The sequence below is a fragment of the Suricata suricatta genome, chromosome 3 (assembly GCF_006229205.1).
Source record: "Suricata suricatta isolate VVHF042 chromosome 3, meerkat_22Aug2017_6uvM2_HiC, whole genome shotgun sequence".
In the NCBI taxonomy this organism is placed as follows: Eukaryota; Metazoa; Chordata; class Mammalia; order Carnivora; family Herpestidae; genus Suricata; species Suricata suricatta.
Genome location: NC_043702.1, coordinates 7,086,597 through 7,105,062, shown reverse-complemented (window position 1 = coordinate 7,105,062; position 18,466 = coordinate 7,086,597). Strand labels below are relative to the sequence as shown.

Genomic DNA, 18,466 nt, shown 5'->3' with positions numbered 1-18,466 from the left:
GAGGATTTGTTTATTTTTCCCTTTACTTTTGTAAGTTTTTGCTTAATCAGGCTTGAGATATTTATATTAGGTGTATATATATATTTACAATCATCATATCGTACTAATGCATTGACTTTTTTTGACTTTTTTTAACGTTCCATTTATTTTTTGAGAGAGTGTAAGCAGAGGAGGGACAGAGAGGGGGGGGGCAGAGGTTCTGAAGCGGGCTCTGCTCTGACAGCAGTGAGTTCAGTGTGGGGCTTGAACTCACAAACTGCAAGACCAGAGCCAAAATCAGATGCTCAACCAACTGAGCCACTAAGATGCCCCTGCACTGACTCTTTTATTAACACGTAATATTCCTCTTTGACCCCTGTAATACTTTTTTAAAAAAAATGAATCTGATATTAGTATAGCTATTCCAGTTTTATGAGAATGTTTTCAAAGATGGGAAATGATGGAGAACATTGCATGCCAATATCAGAAGGATTTATCACAGAGAGGGAGTGAGACATAAAATGGAGGTGGGTGTTACCAAGTAAGCAAAGCCCTCAGGGCAAGAAATAGTATCCAGAGCTAGAGATTTTTAGAGTTGGCCATACCTTAAATTTATTTAAAAAATCTAGCGATGGGTCGAGATTTCATAGTGCACCCGCAACCTCTAATCAAAGAAATGTGGTTTCAGCTTTCATTATCAGTATATGAAGGTGGTAGTTCAGATGTTGGCTGACTTTTCAGATGATTGTGGTTAATCTCATAGTAAATTGTCTGTAGGAACATCATTAGGCTCTTGGATTGTACCCCTTATATTAACATTAATGTTCTGAATCTTCCTTGTCCGGCTGAAAAACTTTCATCACATACTGTGTGGTTTTCTGAAATGGCTTGCAAATTGAGCTTATTTTTCAGTGAGGGCCAGGATAGTAAAGAATGTCAAAGATGTGAAATCTACGTGGCTGGAGGTTGGTGTGATATGAAGGCATCTGAGGTCCGATACTGCAGCTGTCTCTATACATGTAGAAGCTTTAAATACAGATCATCTCTATTTCACATGCGCTTGACATTCTTGACCGTGTTGTTTAAACTTTTTAGGGTATTTTCTTTCCTGAATTATGTTACATCCCTACTTCGATTTCACATCAAAAATGGTTATGATTCTAAAATAGAAATGATCTTTGATTCAGGGAAACAGTTGGAAATCATATCAGTAGGCTTCTGTGAATAAATACAGATAATTGCCTTCAAAAAGAGCCCTACTTTGAGCATTTCTAAGGATACTGTAGCTTTGTTTTTTACGAGGACTGAAAAATTGGTCACATTCCGCAGATACAGGGGTGTATCAGTCTAGCTCACCTCCTTGCCCTAGCGATTGATTCACGAATGGACATGTGACCCAGATCAACCCCAGCAGAGGAATCCTGGGACCGTTTTGTGGAGCACCTGCATGAGAACTTCTCCCTTCCCCCCTGCGGTCTCTAAGAGGATGGGATGTAACTGTGAAGCTCCTGAATCCTTACACTGTGAGGAGGAGGCTGTCCTGGTGATAGAGCCAATAGTGACGGTGTTCGAACTGAGACACACATCCCCGTTCTCTCTCTCTCGCTCTCTCTGTCACAAATACCAGATGAGCATTTCAATCTGATCAGGGAGACTCGATTATATAAACTAATGAGTTACTTAAAAAGAGCCAATTCATTTTTTTCCCCTGTCTCTTGCAGCTAATCTGGTCATTATTAATGCATTGAATATGTTTTCAACACTAAAGTAAAAAATACAGTAAAGATTAAGATTCCAAAGGGAGCAACCACAATGTACAGAGTTACTTGTACATGTATACATTTTTTTAAAAACTAAATCTCAGTGATTATCTCTTTCTTCCATGGACTCTGTTCCTGGAAAATCTTTGATCCAGTTCTCTCTCTCTCAGGAACTCTTCCCTAGGGTCCGTTTCCCAGATTTGCTTCTATCCAGCCTCTTGCCTGACTTTTTTTTATTTGTTCCTGAGCTTAAGAACTTGATGTGATTTTCTGCCAAAATCTATTCCCTATCTCTTCGCTCATTTCTGGCATCAAATATTTAATACCTTGCTTACTGAGATTACTCTAGTTGGATTCTGCTGTGTTTTGTGAACTATGTCTCCTTTAAGGCACAGTATACATGCTCCTCCCTCTCCTGGGTGACTAGGTGCAGAGGCTTGGTTCTACCAGAGCTGGATTGTGGTTGGTTGATTGCTTGTGGTGGCCATGCAGAAGAGGAGAGAGGGTACATGTTACAGGACACCCATAATTCTGTTTCAAGTCCCATGATCTTTTAGGAGCAGGGTCCAGAGACCCTAAACCCCGACTTATCAGACCCTTGCACCCCTGCTTTCCCGCTGTCCAAGCTGTTCTGCGCAGCCTGATCTGCTCCTCGCCAGATCCAGGTCATTTCTGCAAGAGCCCCTTTTCCTTCTTTACTTAAAACATTCCCAACAAAATTGAACCATTTTTAAAGGGAGTTAAATAGTTTTCCTTACTGTAGTAGCACATAAAGAGAGGGAGACGGATCCTGCTGTTCTAAGTTGCTTGAAATCTGTTTTGGAGTTGGTGTGATCTAAGCCAGGAAAGAGTTTGTAGTGGCCTGGGAGTGGTATGTAATGGAAGGAATTGGCAGGTAAGATTATAACGGTCAAATGCTCCTGAGTGGCTCACTCGGTTGAGCATCTGACTCTTGATTTGGGCTGAGGTCATGATCTCATGGCTGCTGGGATTGAGGCCCACATCAGGCTGCACTCTGTTGGTGCTGACGGCATGGAACTTGCTTGGGGTCCTCTCTCACCTCCCCGCTCTTTGCCCCTCTCCCACTCACATGTGGAAGGGCAAAATAAACTTCAAAAAGAATAGTCAAAAAAGGTCAGTGGAGGGGCACCCGGGTGGCTCAGTCGGTTACGTGTCCAGCTCCAGCTCAGGTCATGATCTTGCAGTTCTTGAGTTCGAGCCCTGTATTGGGCTCTGTAATGACAGCTCAGAGCCTGGAGCCTGCTTTGATTCGGTGTCTCCCTTTCTCTGCTCCTTGCCTGTTCACACTCTGTCTTTCTCCCTTTTCTCTCACAAGTAAATATTTAAATAAAAGGGCAGTGGATATTCAGAAGGCCTTTGAGTGATAAGCCCCAAAACAGAAAATTAGTTTCTCCAGGGAAGAGAAATTCATGGGAAATTTTTGAGCAATAAGGTAATTTAATCAGATTTTTTTTTTTTTAATTTCTGGAAATTTGTAGGCTGAGGCATGAGAATACCAGGGAATTTGTGGAGATACAAGATACTTTTAAAAAGGCAAGTGAAGGGTTTGGTTCAGCAGTTAGGAAGACTCAAGTGTGGTTGTGAGGTTTTGAGTTTGCAAGGCCTGAAGGAAAGTGGTAATGGTGTTGGAAAGATCGAGAACAGGAAAGGGGATGCTTCGAGGAGAAGGGCACACTGGCTTGTGACGTTTTGAGTGTAAGGTAATAGCACATGAAGATGGGGATCGTGTTGGAGGCATTTTGTTCGTTACCACGTTAAGTGCTGGGAATAGAACAGTGAGCAAACAGGCAACATCCTTGCCTTTGGGGAGCTTGTGTTTTCCTGGGAAAGACATAATAATGTGGATAAAACACTGTGTAGCATGCTCAACAGTGGTAAGTACTAAAGGCGAAAATAGATAAGGAAGAGAGATACATGTTTTGGGGATGGGGTTGAGATTTTAAATAGGGCAACCAAAGAGAAGGTGACTTGGAGGAAGAATGGAAGGACGTGAGGGAGCTGTCTTGGGGAACAGCAAATATGTACCTAATGTGTTCAAGGAATAGCAAAGAGCTGAGGCGGAGAACAGTTGGAGATGGGGTCAGAGGGATCATGGGACAGGGGTGTGGATCAGGGGGGGCCTGTGCTTCAGTCAGCATTTGAGTGTTCGCTCTGACGGAGGTGGAAAGATTTAGAGGATTTAGAGCAGAGAATTTGACCTGATATGACCTACGCTCATAGACTCACTCTGCTGTGTTGTGAATCAGACTGAAAAGGTACGAGAGTAGAGGCAGGGGACCCCGAACGATGCTGTTGTCTGCGTTCCGGTGGGAGATGATGGAGCCCCAGCTAGGGTGGCGGCCATGATGGCCACAGAGAGAGAACTGATGGGATGAGCTAACAGATTTATGGTGGTGGTGGTGGTAGAGTGTGTGTGTGTAGGGGGGGAGGGGGAGGCGGGGGGAGGGCAGGGAGGGAGGGAAGGAAGGGGGAACTGATTGACTGACAAAGGTAACGGGATTTTTGGCCTAGTAACCAGTCGAATGGAAATAGTTTGTCCTGTTAACTAAGTAAAAAGGTACTTTTGAACCACCTTAGGCAAACAAAGTTCCCAATGACACATATGCCTTTAAGAATGTTTGTAATATATCTTTAAAATGATATGCCTCTGGTCATATTTTATAATGAAAGAAGCTTATTGGCAAGCCTTGTCAGGAACTCCCTGTGGAAATATCAATTGCTTTTCTTGGCTCCAAGGTATTTCCTGCACAGTGTATTATACTGTGTCCCAAGTGTGCCATTAAGGGATTTGAAACTTTGTTAAAACATGTGTGGCAAGTGAGTGCTGTCACTTAAGCGCAGCCAGAGGAGCCAAGAAGCGAAAAGCAGCTCCTAGGTGGACTTTGTGAATCGGAGGCTCAGGTAGGAGGGCGGGCAGGGCGTTCCGTCCTGCGCTCAGAGCCTGCAGCCGGTGGTGGTAAACAGCCCTTTGGGAGAAATGGCCTCTAGACGTAGGTATATGCAAATCCTTCGGAAAAGCTCCATTATAGCTCTGCCCAGGGGGAATGTAGTAGAATTTATTAGCTCGGAACAGAATCTTCCAGTGCTAATATGGACCTGCTCCTTTTAGAAGAGGTGACGTAGCACTTTTCAAAGATGGCTTTTAGGTTTAAGGAAGAGTTTTCCTTTATCAGTCAACAGGAAAACTATGAAATGTTTCACGCTTGGAGTTTGGGTAAGCTAGCATGATGAAAATGTTATTGGCATTTTTATTTAGGATTCTGCTGGAATTGTTCCATTATAGGAATTCTTTCTGTTGTTCCTAGCTTTGAAATATATTATATTAATTATAAAAGGAAGGGAAAGAAACATCTAATCAATATCAAACAGTTTGTGAAGTAACTAGTTTCTTGATTCTGGTGAGTTTGAGTTGCACTTTGCCGTCCATGAATTTATAGCTCAGTGCAGAGGATTTTCACCCCCTTTCTAAGGGATGGATTTGTACTGCACCCCTGTGCGGCAGTCAGGAAATGCCCCCGGAAGCTATGCCCCGATCTGGGCCTTTTCTCTTTTTTATCAGGCATTTGCGATTTTTCTTGCTAAAACTGTTATTTTCAAGTTGGGGAGTGGTGAACTTTATGGTTATATTTGAGTTTACATTGAAACTGGAGTTTTGTAATATCGATTGATTGATTGATTGATTGATTGATTGATTGAAAGAGAGCGTGTGTGAGCTGGGGAGGGGCAGAGGGAGAGGGAGACTGAATCTTAAGCAGGCTCTCTGTGACTCTGAGGTCATGACCTAAGCCAAAATCAAAGAGCCAGATGCTTAATCTACGGAGCCACCCAAGTGCCCCAAAACTGGAGCAGTAATTTAGATATGAAGGCTTAGACTTATTTAATTTTTAAAAAACGCCTCTTCATTTCTGGGAGAGAGGAGAGAGAGGTAGAGCACAAGTTGAGGAGGGTCAGAGAGAGAGGGAGACAGCGGATCTGAAGCCGGCTCTGCAGTGACAGAAAAGAGCGGAATGGGGCTCCAGCTCTTGAACTGTGAGGTCGTGAGCTGAACGGAAGTCTGTTTAGCCAACTGAGCCACCCAGGCACCACTAGAATTGTTTTAGAAAAGTGCATTTATTTTAACGTCTTCCAATTTTATTCACTTGCATTTATGTCTGTATTTGCTTCTTATGGAGATTGTTTCAACCGTGGTAAAGCAACAGGTGCCTTTTTCCTGGTGTCCAGACATGTGTTAATGTAGGGCGTTCCGGTGTCACGCAGTGTCACATAGAGAGGCATGTGAGGTTAGCCAGTTCTTGCTGCTTGGTGGTTACGTTATTCATTTCTTGTCTTTTTTTTTTTTTTCGAATACTTCTTTTATAATTGATTTAAGTCTTTCTCATTCTCTTCAGAAAAGAAGGAAACCAGTATTTATTGAGCATGTCTTATGTATGTATGTATGTATGTATTTTAATTTATTGTCAAATTGGCTTCCGTACATCACGCAGTGCCCATCTCAACTGTGCATGTGGAATATGGGCTGATTAAGACATCTTACAAGGGAAAGAATAGTTAAGGAGTAGCAGTGGAGCAAAGCAAAGAAATAGAAAATTTCTTGAGAGAGGGGGGTTGCTCAGAGGAGCATTCACAGAAGAGCTGCATCTTGAATTTTGAGTATTTTCTGGCAGGCAGAAGGCATAGAGGCGTTTCACGCAGTGGACGGTAGTGGTGGGAGCTCTGTGTGCAGAACCCGCTCTGAATCTGTTGGCGGGAAATCTCCCTAAGGAGGGAGTGTCCAAGACTAAGGACACTGGACATAGGACCCTAGGTCTGCGTGCGTGTCCCAGGTTTGCCATTTCGAACTGCGAGACTGTGACGCATCGGACCCCGTTTTTCCCTCTGAGACAGACATAGTTACTTCCTGTGTATCACCCAGGGTCATTGTGTGGATCAAATGAGCGAATGTGTGAAATGCATAGGGAGGATGGGCACTAAGAATATGATGAATGACAACAAAAGCCTTAGTGTTTAGCATATTCATAAGTGTATATAAATTCTCTCCGCTTGACTAACTCCTGTGTCTTATCTGAACCCCCTTTTATTTGAGTCTTTTCCCAGGGCTCTGTTCTCAGCTTCTCTTGTCTGTTGACACTGGGTTGGCCTCGGGTCAGCTTTGCTTAGTTGTCAGCCCCTGTGTTTAGTTTCTGCCTTCCAGTACACTCTTCCCATCCTCAGACCTGCATTTCCGGCTCCTACCTGGACGTTCGTCACCACATTGGACATTTTGGGTCTAAAGCCTAAATTTGTTTTTCCTTGAAACAAAGATTAACAGACATCTGCACCCAAAAGCTTTTCATAAATTGTCTCAGATCCATAATAACCTTCTAATACTAGATACTCTTGTCCTCATTTTAAAGATTTAAAAAAAAACAGATTCAAAGAGATTAAAAACTTTCTCAAAGTGGTATATTGCTAGTAAGTGGCAGAGTGTGACGTGAACCGAGTTGTGTTGACTGGACCTCCTGCTTTGAACCACTTTTCCTGACTTCCCCACTTCACAAACTTTATGGTAGAAACCGGACTCATTAAATTGGCATTTAGGGCTTTTCATGTCTGCGTCTTCATCCTTCTTTCTCATTCTTACCTACATTGTCACCATTACCTGCCTTCACTGAAGGAAAGTGTGCAATTTTTTACCTCCTTGCTTTTGCACGAGTGTCCTTTCCCAGTGTAGTCTTGTCCTTCCCTGTGTGTTCACCTGTCAGAATGCTGCGGGACAGCATAGTGGGAGAAGCCTGCGCGGGAATCGAGCGGGTCTGTTTTCTGCTTTGCGCACAGTTCTGATGGCGCTGCACCAGGCTGGACGGTTTCCATTCGGACCAGCAGCGTAGAACTGTCCGTGCTTGCTAACATTTGGTGTTGTCAGGATCGTCAGTTTTTGCCTACCCATGGCTTTGCAGTAACATCTCATTGTGGTTGATTTTTTTTTTTTAATTTTTTAAATGTTCATTTATCTTTGAGAGAAACAGAGACAGAATGTGAGCAGCGGAGGGGCAGAGAGTGAGGGAGACAGAATCCGAAGCAGGCTCCGGACTCTGAGCTGTCAGCACAGAGCCCGACATGGGGCTCGAACTCAAGAGCCATGAGATCATGACCTGAGTTGGACACTTAACTGACCAAGCCCCCCAGGCGCCCCTCTGATGACTACTGGGCACCTTTCCATCTTTACTGGCTGGTTGGCATTTCTGTTTTGTGAAGTGCCTTTAAGCCTTTTCCCCATTTCTCTGTTGGATTGTCTTTCATTGATTCATAGGAGTTTGTTTTTTTTTTTTTTAATCTATTCTGGATGTGAGCACATCTATGCCTTATCTTTACAAAATGTTTTTCATGTTAGGAAAGAAGGAAAAATTTTATTTTACTGGTGTTTAATTTATCATTTTTCTTATGGCAGCGCTTTTTGTGTTTGTCTAGTACGTATTTCCCTATTTATTTTCTTGGTGTTATTTCCTAAAATTCTGCCGGTCTTTTAGAGTAGCTTTTTCCTTAGCCATTTATACTTCCACAATTGCATAGGGTCTCTGATTCAGCAAACATTCTTGTGTTCCTCTTAAAGCACAAAAGTCATGATGCACCCACCTTCTTTTCCCAAAAGGTATGTCTTCTTCTCTCTGGTGTCTCTGAACTCAAGATTCCGGGCTTAGGCCTCTCCCCTCTCCTTTCAGTGGTGAGCTTCTCCTAGGCTTCCCTTAATTTCATCCTAACAGTTGTCAGGCCTTCTCCTGCTCCTGCCGACGAGGCCAGCTTACCGCCGTCCGGCCCCCGGAGCACACGGCCACACCACTCTGTCACCCAGTTTTTGTCCCAGAAGGAGGCGATGGGTAGATCACAGACTCATCTTTGATCAAGCTGACTGCAGGGCGTCTCTGACAAACGTTTCTGTGTGCATGTGTGTGTGTGCATTTGTGTTCGGGAGGGACGGCTTCCAGAATTCACAGTTCCTAAGTGTTGTAGAGTGCTGGTGTATCCTGAGCGTTTATAGTAGCTTCAGGCGACACTTTTGTTTCAAATCCGTCTGCCCCAGTTGACATCTGCCTGTATTTCCCTTGTGTATTTTTGTTAGCAGGGTTTATGTGATGCTCACCCTGCTCTGTTCGTGGCACAAGACAGAGAGAGGAAAAGTTCTCTGTGACCCAGCGATTTGCTTCCCTCACCGACCGTCTCTGTCCTGTCCTCCAGGGACTAGACTAAGCCTCCAAGGGAGAGCAAGCCCGTTGCAGCCTGCACTCCGAGTAAGGAGCGCGGTCAGCTGCCTCGCCCTCGGGTCTGGGGAGGAACCCACAGGGTTTTTAATGTCCTCAGTTCACCAGGTCGGTGATACATCCGTTTTCCTCAGGCCTCCCCACCCCCACCCCTTTCACTCTGAGCCCAGAGCTCAGTTCATCAGCCCGAACTGGCAGCCTTCAGCCCCGGACCCTCGACTCTCCCTACCTGAGCTTCCTCAGAGAGTTTTTTTCTGTCTACTTGATGTGCGTTTTTCTGTGGAGGAAGGGTTTGCAGCTTTCATCGGATCCTCCCAGGGATCTGCCAAAGGTCAAAGCTCAAAACCACTGAGCTGCACTTTCCACATTTTCAAGGTCAATCCCACAGAAGAAAGCCTCTTACTTTACAGATCTAAGGGAAATTGGGCTCCTAGTTTCTGACCCACACACTCTTGTGTCTAGAAACCATTGTGAAAGTTCTTTTGCATCCTGAGCATATTTTATACTCATTTTTTCAGCCCATTTTTCCATCTGTTTGTTTAACAAGTAGGGAGCACCTAGAATGACTCTGCAAGTGGCTATAGAATATACCAAGTTATGTACGATACATCTGGCGAGCGTGTGAGGGGACAGATGATGCTAATCATACATGTACGTAGCGCAAATATCGTGAAGAAATTGCAAAGGCCCATAGAAGAGGCCCATAGAGATTGCTTTGAGACTTCAAAACAGGGAGAAATTACTCTTGCCTGAGGCAGCTGGTGGGGCGTGGGGAGGAACTGGGGAGACTGCGCAGTGGACCCTGGCTTATAGAAAGTCCACGCCAATTGGACGAAGTCTTGGGAGACAGATTTTAGATTCCGTGGAGATGTCAGGTGCAGTGTGCCGCCTCTGTCTCTCGGTTCCCTCACACGAGATGGGGTGTGCACGGTGTCACGCCTAGGCTTGCTCACCTCATGGAGTTGTACAGCTTCTCAGAGAAGGTAGACTCTGAACAAGTTCCTTCCTGATCAGTTGCCATATTCACTCATTGAACATATATTCGAATGGCTCCGAAATGCTGTTCTCAACTCTTGGACCATAGCAGTGAATTAACTAGCCTCTGTGCTTGCGAAACCTACGTTCTAGTTGGGAGACAGAAACTACATTAAGTGTCTAATACATTGCCCAGTGGGGAGAAGTGCAGTGACGAAAAACAGCGGGGTAGGACGGGAGAGCGCTGACGGCCAGGTGGGGCTGGTTCAGTGACTGGGGAAGGCCTCTCTCAGAGAAGGATGTTTGAGGAGAGACCGGAACAAAATGAAGAGATTGAGACCTAAGACAAGCTGGGCACAGAGTTTTCCAGGTGGAGGAAATGGCAACGCAAAAACCTCAGGATGGAAGGTTTCAGTGTTCTACGAATGGCAAGAAGAGCTCTAGGATTGGAGTGTAATTCGCAAAGGAAGACGTTACAGAAAACGAGACTGGAACACAGAGAACACAGAGAGCCTGGCTTGAGAAGACCTTGTGGCACGGGAATGCAATGATGTTGGGGAGCCACTGGGAGAATGACACGATCTGGTTCATGTTTAAAACTTTTTTTAATGTTTATTTTTTGAGAGGGAGAGAGAGAGTGCATGCGAGCAGGGGAGGCAGAGAGAGAGAGAGAGAGAGAGAGAGAGAGAGAGAGAGAGAGAGAGAGAGGGAGAGGGAGAGAGAGAGAGAGAGAGAGACACAGAATCCAAAGCAGGCTCCAGGCTCGGAGCTGTCAGCACAGAGCCCGATGTGGGGCTCAAACCCACGGACAGCGAGATCATGACCTGAGTTGAAGTTGGATGCCTAACAGCCTGAGCCGCCCAGCTGCCCTGATCTTTTTTTTTTTTTTTTAAGAACGTATTTCTGTTCTTTCATGTACTGATATAACAAAATAGAATGAAAATACTTTTAAAATACAGCATATTAATTTATATTTTTATTACAGTTTTGAGTGACCTGATGTATGAAGTCCTGCTTCTGTACAACATTTTTGATTTAGTAACTCAAAAGTAAACTTAGTGCCTAATATGCTAATTCTTGACTGCGGCTAATCTGAACCATGGAGGTTATCATAAAGTCAGAACGGGGCTCTGGCTTTAAAATGTGCTGTACACCGGACTTGGCGTCTTCTGGTCATTGCCTTCCCCTGATCTCCTCTTCCCATCGACTTTTATTTTTGAGCCAAAGCATAATTCTTAGTAGAAGAATAATGGCGACTACAGAATTGTTACATTTTACACACACACGCACATGCATATGGAGAAAGACTACTGTTCATTGCAGGATGGTTGAGCATTCAAATTTGATAATATCAGCATTCTGATTTCCCTTATACGATTTTCTTCATGACCCGTGGGAACCAAATCCTTTGTGAAAGCATTAGTGGCAGAAGTAAATACATAATGGAAACTAAAAGCCTGGACCCAGAAGACTGTATGTCACCTGCGAGTCTCACTCTGGCGCGCCAGTCCTTCTCTTTCAGCCCGGGCCCCACCGCTTCTCTGAGAAGTCACGTGTGGGACCGGCCGAGAACAAACGAGAGCTCAGTGATCCTGGTGCAGCCGCCACGCTTTAGACACTGCGTGCGCGTGCGCGTGCGCGCCTCCTCCCTGTGCTTCGGGCTGTTCTGACGGTGCTCAACGTGTGCAAATTCTGTCAGGGGCAGATCTTCCTGTTACCGAATTTGCCAGGCACAGCCAAGGAAATGGACTAAGCGTGCTGATTCGAGTGATGTCAAATTCTTTTTCTCGAACTTTAACAACAAATTCTGTTTTTCGAATGATCTATGTTGGGTCAGGTATGAAAACCGGACTTCTGTGGCAAACAGAGCTGGGTTTATGGTTTGTATATTAATTTAAAGACCTATGTTCTCGTGCAGGTAGGGGCCTGAGGGGACCTTTTTAGAGATTTTTGGCCTAGCCAGCTGAATTTTTTTCTTTCACTATCAAAGAAAAGGGAACCTTCAAACTTCTCATAGTGAAATAATGAACAGGTGAATGAATGAAAGAATGAACAAATGATTGAATGACCTTGACAAGAGTCAAAAACATGGCAAGAATTGAAAGAAAATTTCATTAACTATGTTCAGAAATTGGGAATCAAGAAAATACTATTAAAAGGCACAATTTTACTCTGAAAAATTAACTATTGTTTACAAGTTTTTCTGTTACCGTATTTTCTGAAAGCCATTTTTTAAAAAAAACTTGGGAATATATATCCTTAGAATCTTTATTGTGATTGTGAATCCTTTGTAGTATTTTACTTTGATTTTCTGGCTGAATATAATATTCATTATTTGGGGATGGTTATGTTGATTGGAATCTGTGACATGAAAGTGTTTTGGGAAAGATTTCTTTTAATAACTTTCTCTGCCTTGTATAAGACAAAGATCCCTTATTAATATGGTCTTCATGTGGTCTAATTCAGATGTTAATCTGGCTTGTTGAAGGCAGGCATCTAACTTCAAACTTTAAGTTTAAACTCAGAAAAATATTAGACCTCTCAAATAGAAACACATACAGAAATTGCTACAGAATCCATAGAAATCAAATGCCTTAGAAATCAAAGTACTGACATATGACTGTTATGCAACAGATTAAGTGGATTAGTATCTGCACTTTTCTTCTGTTTGCTTTACTCTTTTTCTTTTTTTGAAAATGTTTGTCATATTAAATAATGCTTCATTCTTAATGCTATAAATATCCGTCAGTTGTGTGCTTTCTCTGCTGATTTCAAGCCTCAAAATGGAGAATTAAGAGTTTAACTTTTTCATGAGACCATTTGTAAACTCTTATTTATACTCAATTTTGTTTTTTCCATTTCATCTTACATTCTTGTGGTTTCATTTGGGCACGCAGTAACATACTGTGTTGAGTTCTTTTTCACCTCTGAAGAAACTCCTTGCTCCCTTGTAATGAAGCCTCGTGAAGCAGAATAGTCCTTGTGTTCAGAGCCTCTCGGGTGAGGAGATGAAAATGCACATCAGAAAAATGAGGAGTAGATCTGGCGTTGATCTTGGGCATTTTGAGGAGCGGAGCGCCAGGCTGGCACTGCTGAATTGATCATTTCCATAAGATGGTCTGTGTCTTTGGAAAATAAATATTCTTTTTTAGGCTACATGGTGAGCGTCCACTGCTTTGAGCTTCTGAAATGTGCAGTTTTTCTCCTGCTGAAAGAAAAATGAAAGGTGAAAAATCTGTTATTTCCTGTTCTTCCCTCCAGTGATTTAGCAGAACTTTTCTATTTTCTTCAGGTAATTAAACCAGAGAGCAATGACAAAGAAACAGAAGGTACCGATGAATTAGATCTCCCTGAAGAGCCCTTTGGAAGCCATCTCCCACAGCAGTCCGTGAAAGGCTATAATGACAGTCCTGATGTCATTATAGAGGCTCAGTTTGATGACAGCGACTCAGAAGGTGGACATGGCAACACACAGAATGTTCTGGTCGATGGTGTTAAGAAACTCTCAGTTTGTGTTCATGACAAAGGTGAGTACTGGATTGCTGCCTGACATTTTATTTTACACTAACCAGATTGTCTTAAGTATTGGGATTTTCTCTGTGCTTCAGACCTAGTCACACGGTACAGTTGGGACCTTCCCAATTTCTGACCAGTGGCAGCTTTTAGGAAAGGGGGATCTGTGACAGCTTCTTGCTGCTGGTTCCTGTGGTCAGTTGTCTTTTCCTAATTGGTCTTGGGTTGTGTTGATAGCCAACCTTCACATTTCCTGTGATGAGCCCAGACCACCCCTGTGGCTCATATGAACAGAATGAAATGGATCTTTCAAATCCAAAAAAGCATTTCATTTTATCCATCATTTTGCTCTAACCCAGTATCTTTTCTTTCTTTATTTTTATTTTTTTTTAAATTTTCAATGTTTTTTTATTTTTGAAAGAGAGACAGAGTGCAAGCGGGGAAGTAGCAAAGAGAAGCGAGACCCAGAGTCCAAAGCAGGCTCCAGGCTCTGAGTTGTCAGCACAGAAACTGATGCAGGGCTCATGAGCCGTGAGATCATGACCTGAGCTGAAGTCACACGCTCACCCGACTGAGCCACCCAGGCGCCCCTAACTCAGTATCTTTTAAAAGATATTTTTGTCATTGGTAGTGGGAATGGATCACCTCAAATTTGATAAGTAGATTATATTTACAAAGTGTTTTGATTGTGAACCTTGAAGAAAGCCAGTCTTATTGTCTCTAATCAAAATCTAAGCCATGTGTCCTCTGGATGCAGAAGAAAGCAGTGGCAAACGTGAGGATAGAGCTATGACCCAGGGCCCTCGCTGACTGCACTCTGGGACACTAAAGGGAAGTAGCCCCCAAATTGGAATATTTTATTGTAGAGATGTCTGAGACATTTTAAATGCGGGGAGCATATTTTCCAGCCAAATTGAGTTTTATCTGTACTGTGAAATGGAAACGATTGACTTGGCTAGGCCAACTAGATTATGAGTTGTTGTTGGGTTTTTTGTTTTGTTTTATTTTTTTTATCAGGAAGGGGTTTCTGGCACAGGCGCCTTAAAAGGCTGGAAGACATGCCAGAAGATTACTAAAAGAGGATGTTTTGTGGTAGGGACTGGTGAGCACGTCTCACTGACACCCTGAAGTAAGCTGGAGGTGATTTCAGGAAGTGACCGCATAAGGCTCAGCCTGTTTCTTCACTGCTGACGAGGTAGTGACCTGGGGTGGTGAGCATTTTCTGAGAACACGCCTGGCTTTTCGGTGCCAAGCACTGCTCATTCAGAAGGGCTTTCCAACCGTGAAATTCCTTTTGAATGAAGAGACTACTGCAGCGGCCCCCCAGGTATGTGGACCTGAGGCACCCGGGTTCTTGTGGTTGTGTGGCTTGCCTAGTTAGCTAGTTCAAGACCCAGCCAACTTCCGCTAGACGTTATTCCTTGAGATTTCGTTCTTCTGTTATTTTTTTCTTTCTTCCTTTAAAAACAGTTGGACCCTCTTCCGAGAGTGCATTTGTGTAGTCATGGCGTCAGTGCTGTGAGTCCTGTCCTCTCTCTGAGAAGAAAGGGAAATAACCAGGACTCTAGACAGCCAAATTCTCCATCACCAAGGTCACCAAGGGAGAGAGGCACTTGCAGGACAAGGCCAGGCAAAGGAACATTTGAAACTTATTTAGTATTTGTCCAAAACGACCTCATGGAAACCCAGCTCTGGTGATCAGACTTGGCAGACCTCAGGGGCCTCTTTTCCCCTGAGCTCCAAGCAGAAGGGAGAAGATGCCTTGATTTCTTATTGGTGGTTCATACCAAGACAAGGGCAAGGAAGTATTGGTGGATGGGAGTGAGGACAGAATGGATGTCAGGGTAAATGCTAATAACCTACTTTGCCCTTTGTTCGTGAAATTCTCATGCCAGACTTGCTCTTGATTTGTCCTCTGATGTAATTCCCCTCCTTGTCTCTTACAGGTAAATATCACTGAACCCTTTACATGTTGACTGTGTGCATGTTTCTTCCTACTCTTTTTATGGTTTTCCTATTTTACTGTTGTTTCTATTGCTTCCTTACTAGGCCTGACTGAGGGAATGGCCTTCGTCCTTCCCACAGTATGTGGTACAAATTTTTCTTTCCTGCTAGCCTCTAAATAGAGAGTTTGGGAAACCACATGGCTGTTTCTCATTTCTTGCCCTCTTGATATTTAGGAAAATGGCAATTTGCTCTTTTAAAAAATCACAGTGTTTTTTAGGATATTCCAACCAGCTTCTCTTCTCTGGAGAACATAAAATCTGGTTACAGTTAGGATGTTGGTACTCTTTGCACCACTTAAGGTTTTGAAATTTGTTATTGAAACAAACCATAACCTTAAGAACATCATAAACTTTTCCTAAGACTTCTAGAAAGGTTCTTTGCTTTGTGCGTAATTGCAAATGGTTATTAATCCTAGTTCATACTTGGGTCCCAAAGAGTGTTTTTTATTTGTTTATTTTTATTTTAATACCATGTTTACTTTACCAAAAGCAGACTTTGCCTATTGCATGTGTCCACATCATATGTCCCTGTTTTCCTAGGAAACATTCCTGTCTTTACTGCAACGACCAGTTTCTCTAGTAAGTGAGCAGATAGCCCGAGGATCTGCTCCAAGTGTCTACGGTTGCCTGAAGAGAAAAGTTTCCCTGGGTACCTCACACCAAGCCCGTAGTTTCTCCTAGGAAGATGGCATGGAGTGCATCGTCCTCAGCCCCTGAGAGAGAGCAGGTCGACGAGCTGGGCCCCTTTGTAGGCCGAGCCCCACGGGCTCCCACGGCTGAGCTTCTGCCACTTTCCAGCACAGAAATCTGCCATCCGGGTGGCGACTGGGGACAACCCAAAGAAATGTTCTTTGTTACCAGCTGTCTGGGTCATGGTTGCCTGGGTAGCAAACTCCAAAGGATCAAAATCGTGATGCCCAAGTGATACCATAGCTCTGCATCTTCCATCCTTGGGAATTTTAAGAGCAGTTTTGGCCTCCGAATCTTGGGGCTCATGACCTCATCAGGTTGTGATGCACATTTCCTGTTCTCTGTCCTAGCTGGGTCTGCCGGAGATCTTGTTCAGTTTTACAAGCCTCTAGCAGTACCCTGATGGCTGAACATGGGCTTGAATGTAGAGCCGGTGACCCTTTCACTTGTCTTCTATCTCTGGCCGCCTCCAGCTCTTTTCTGAAGGAAGAATCTGCATGGCATCCTTGATCCCTTCTGAGAGCTAAATCTTCCTCCTCCTTCCGGGGCCCGCTCAAGGTGGCTGCCGGATCAGGATGAGACCTTTTTTCTCACTTAAGGTTCGTCTCCTTCCAATGACATGTCTGTTCAGTGCCTATATTTAAATTGCCTTCCCTTGGATGAAAAGCGACTGTATTTCCCTTTGGGTACGAAAAGCAGACCCGTATGATTATTCTCGTGTGGTACTTCTAGGTTATTTAAATCCCAAGAACACATTCTTCCAACCATTCTTTGTTGGAGCTAAATTTCTTCTGTTTCCAGATTCTGAGATCACATCTTCCACTCTCAGGTTCAGAAATTATACTAAATTATATTATACTAAAAATTAAATATATTATAAATTCCCATCAACCACAATTTGGGACAATGTTTCGAAATCTCATTTTATACAAAGGTAAAGCCATGTCCAGACCTGTGTTAGAAGGGTACAGTGGAATTTTGGCTTCTCTGTCTTTTAGACTCAGTGGACAGTGCAATCCTATTAGGTGTGATTCAGGTAGAGGTATTTGGTCAGGACCTAGAATGTCTAAGGCCCAAATCCTGTGCTACACTAACCAGTCCTCCCTGTGAAGTCCCCAGAAGAAATATATGCACAAAGGCTATATATTCTGCAAGGCGGTGGGGGAGCAGTTCTTGATTAACTGAGGCTTTGACCCAAGCCAGAATGATCCCTGCAGTCTACACCTCTACCAACAGTGCCCGAGGCTTCTTATATCTTCTAATTCCTGCCAACAGCCAGAATTATCCAGCTTTCTAGTTTTTGTAGGCTAGGATTAAGTTCTGTTAATTGCCCATTCATGTCATTTGCCTGTTGTTCTTTCAGCTCTGTTCTGCCTGCTCTGTTGTTGACTTGTGGGAATTTCTGATCTATTCTCCATAATAATCCATTTCCATTTTCGGCATTACAAATATCTCTGCCCTTCTGGCCTTTAGTCGTTTCTCCACTAACCTTGTTTTGTCTTTTATTGAACAAAACCCCTTAATTTTAGTGGGATAGAATTAATTGTGTACTTTGTGGGTTTTTAAGTTTTTCCCTCTTCTTAGTTCAAATAGATATTCTCCAATATAATCTTTTTTTTTAACTCCATGGTTTTATCTTTTGCTTGACTTTATAATGTGGATTCTTTATTTTTGAGATTATTACCTGGTTTCTTTCCAAATCTATTTCTGATATTGAACCATCCTAAGAATTCAAAGATGTCCTTGAATTCTTGGAGAAATCCTGTTTAGTCCCAATGTATTATTATTTTTCAATTCATGGTTGGATTTACTTAGGTAATATTTAGGGCAGAATTTTTCTATCATGTTAAATAGATCTATCATTTTGTCGTCATTATCTGATTTTTAGAATCAAGAGTGTGTTGCTTCATGAAATGTTCTGGTCAGTTTTTGGCTTTCTTATTTTTCCAAAACAGGTTGTATAGGATGAGAATTCCATAAAATTTGGTAGAGCTCATTGTAGAGTTGTTTGCACCTGGTATTTTCCAGAAGGCAAGATCTTTGCTCACTTCATCTCTTTTGTACTGCCTGGTCTGTTCAAATTCTCTCTTTTTGTGCCAAGTTTGGCATAATTTAATGGGAATTTATCTTTTTGAATTTATTAGACTATAGATAATCCTGATACTCTTTAATAGTTCTTAATTATTTAAGAAAACGTCTTGTGCCTGTACTTTTGCCTCCCTCCCTTTTCATTCTGTATTTTGATTTTGAATCTTTCTTTTTTTATTGGTAACTCTTTTTTTTTTTT

The 18,466-nt window shown here is 43.0% G+C and overlaps 1 protein-coding gene across 1 annotated transcript in view; it reads left to right on the top strand.

Annotated features, from left to right (window-relative positions):
• The window catches only part of DIS3L2 (DIS3 like 3'-5' exoribonuclease 2), a 328,420-nt gene that overhangs the window by 100,632 nt on the left and 209,322 nt on the right, over positions 1 to 18,466 (top strand). Inside the window, exon 6 of the mRNA XM_029932868.1 lies at positions 13,263 to 13,497. Coding sequence (XP_029788728.1) covers positions 13,263 to 13,497 — 235 coding nt within the window. The remainder of the gene's footprint in view (positions 1 to 13,262; positions 13,498 to 18,466) is intronic.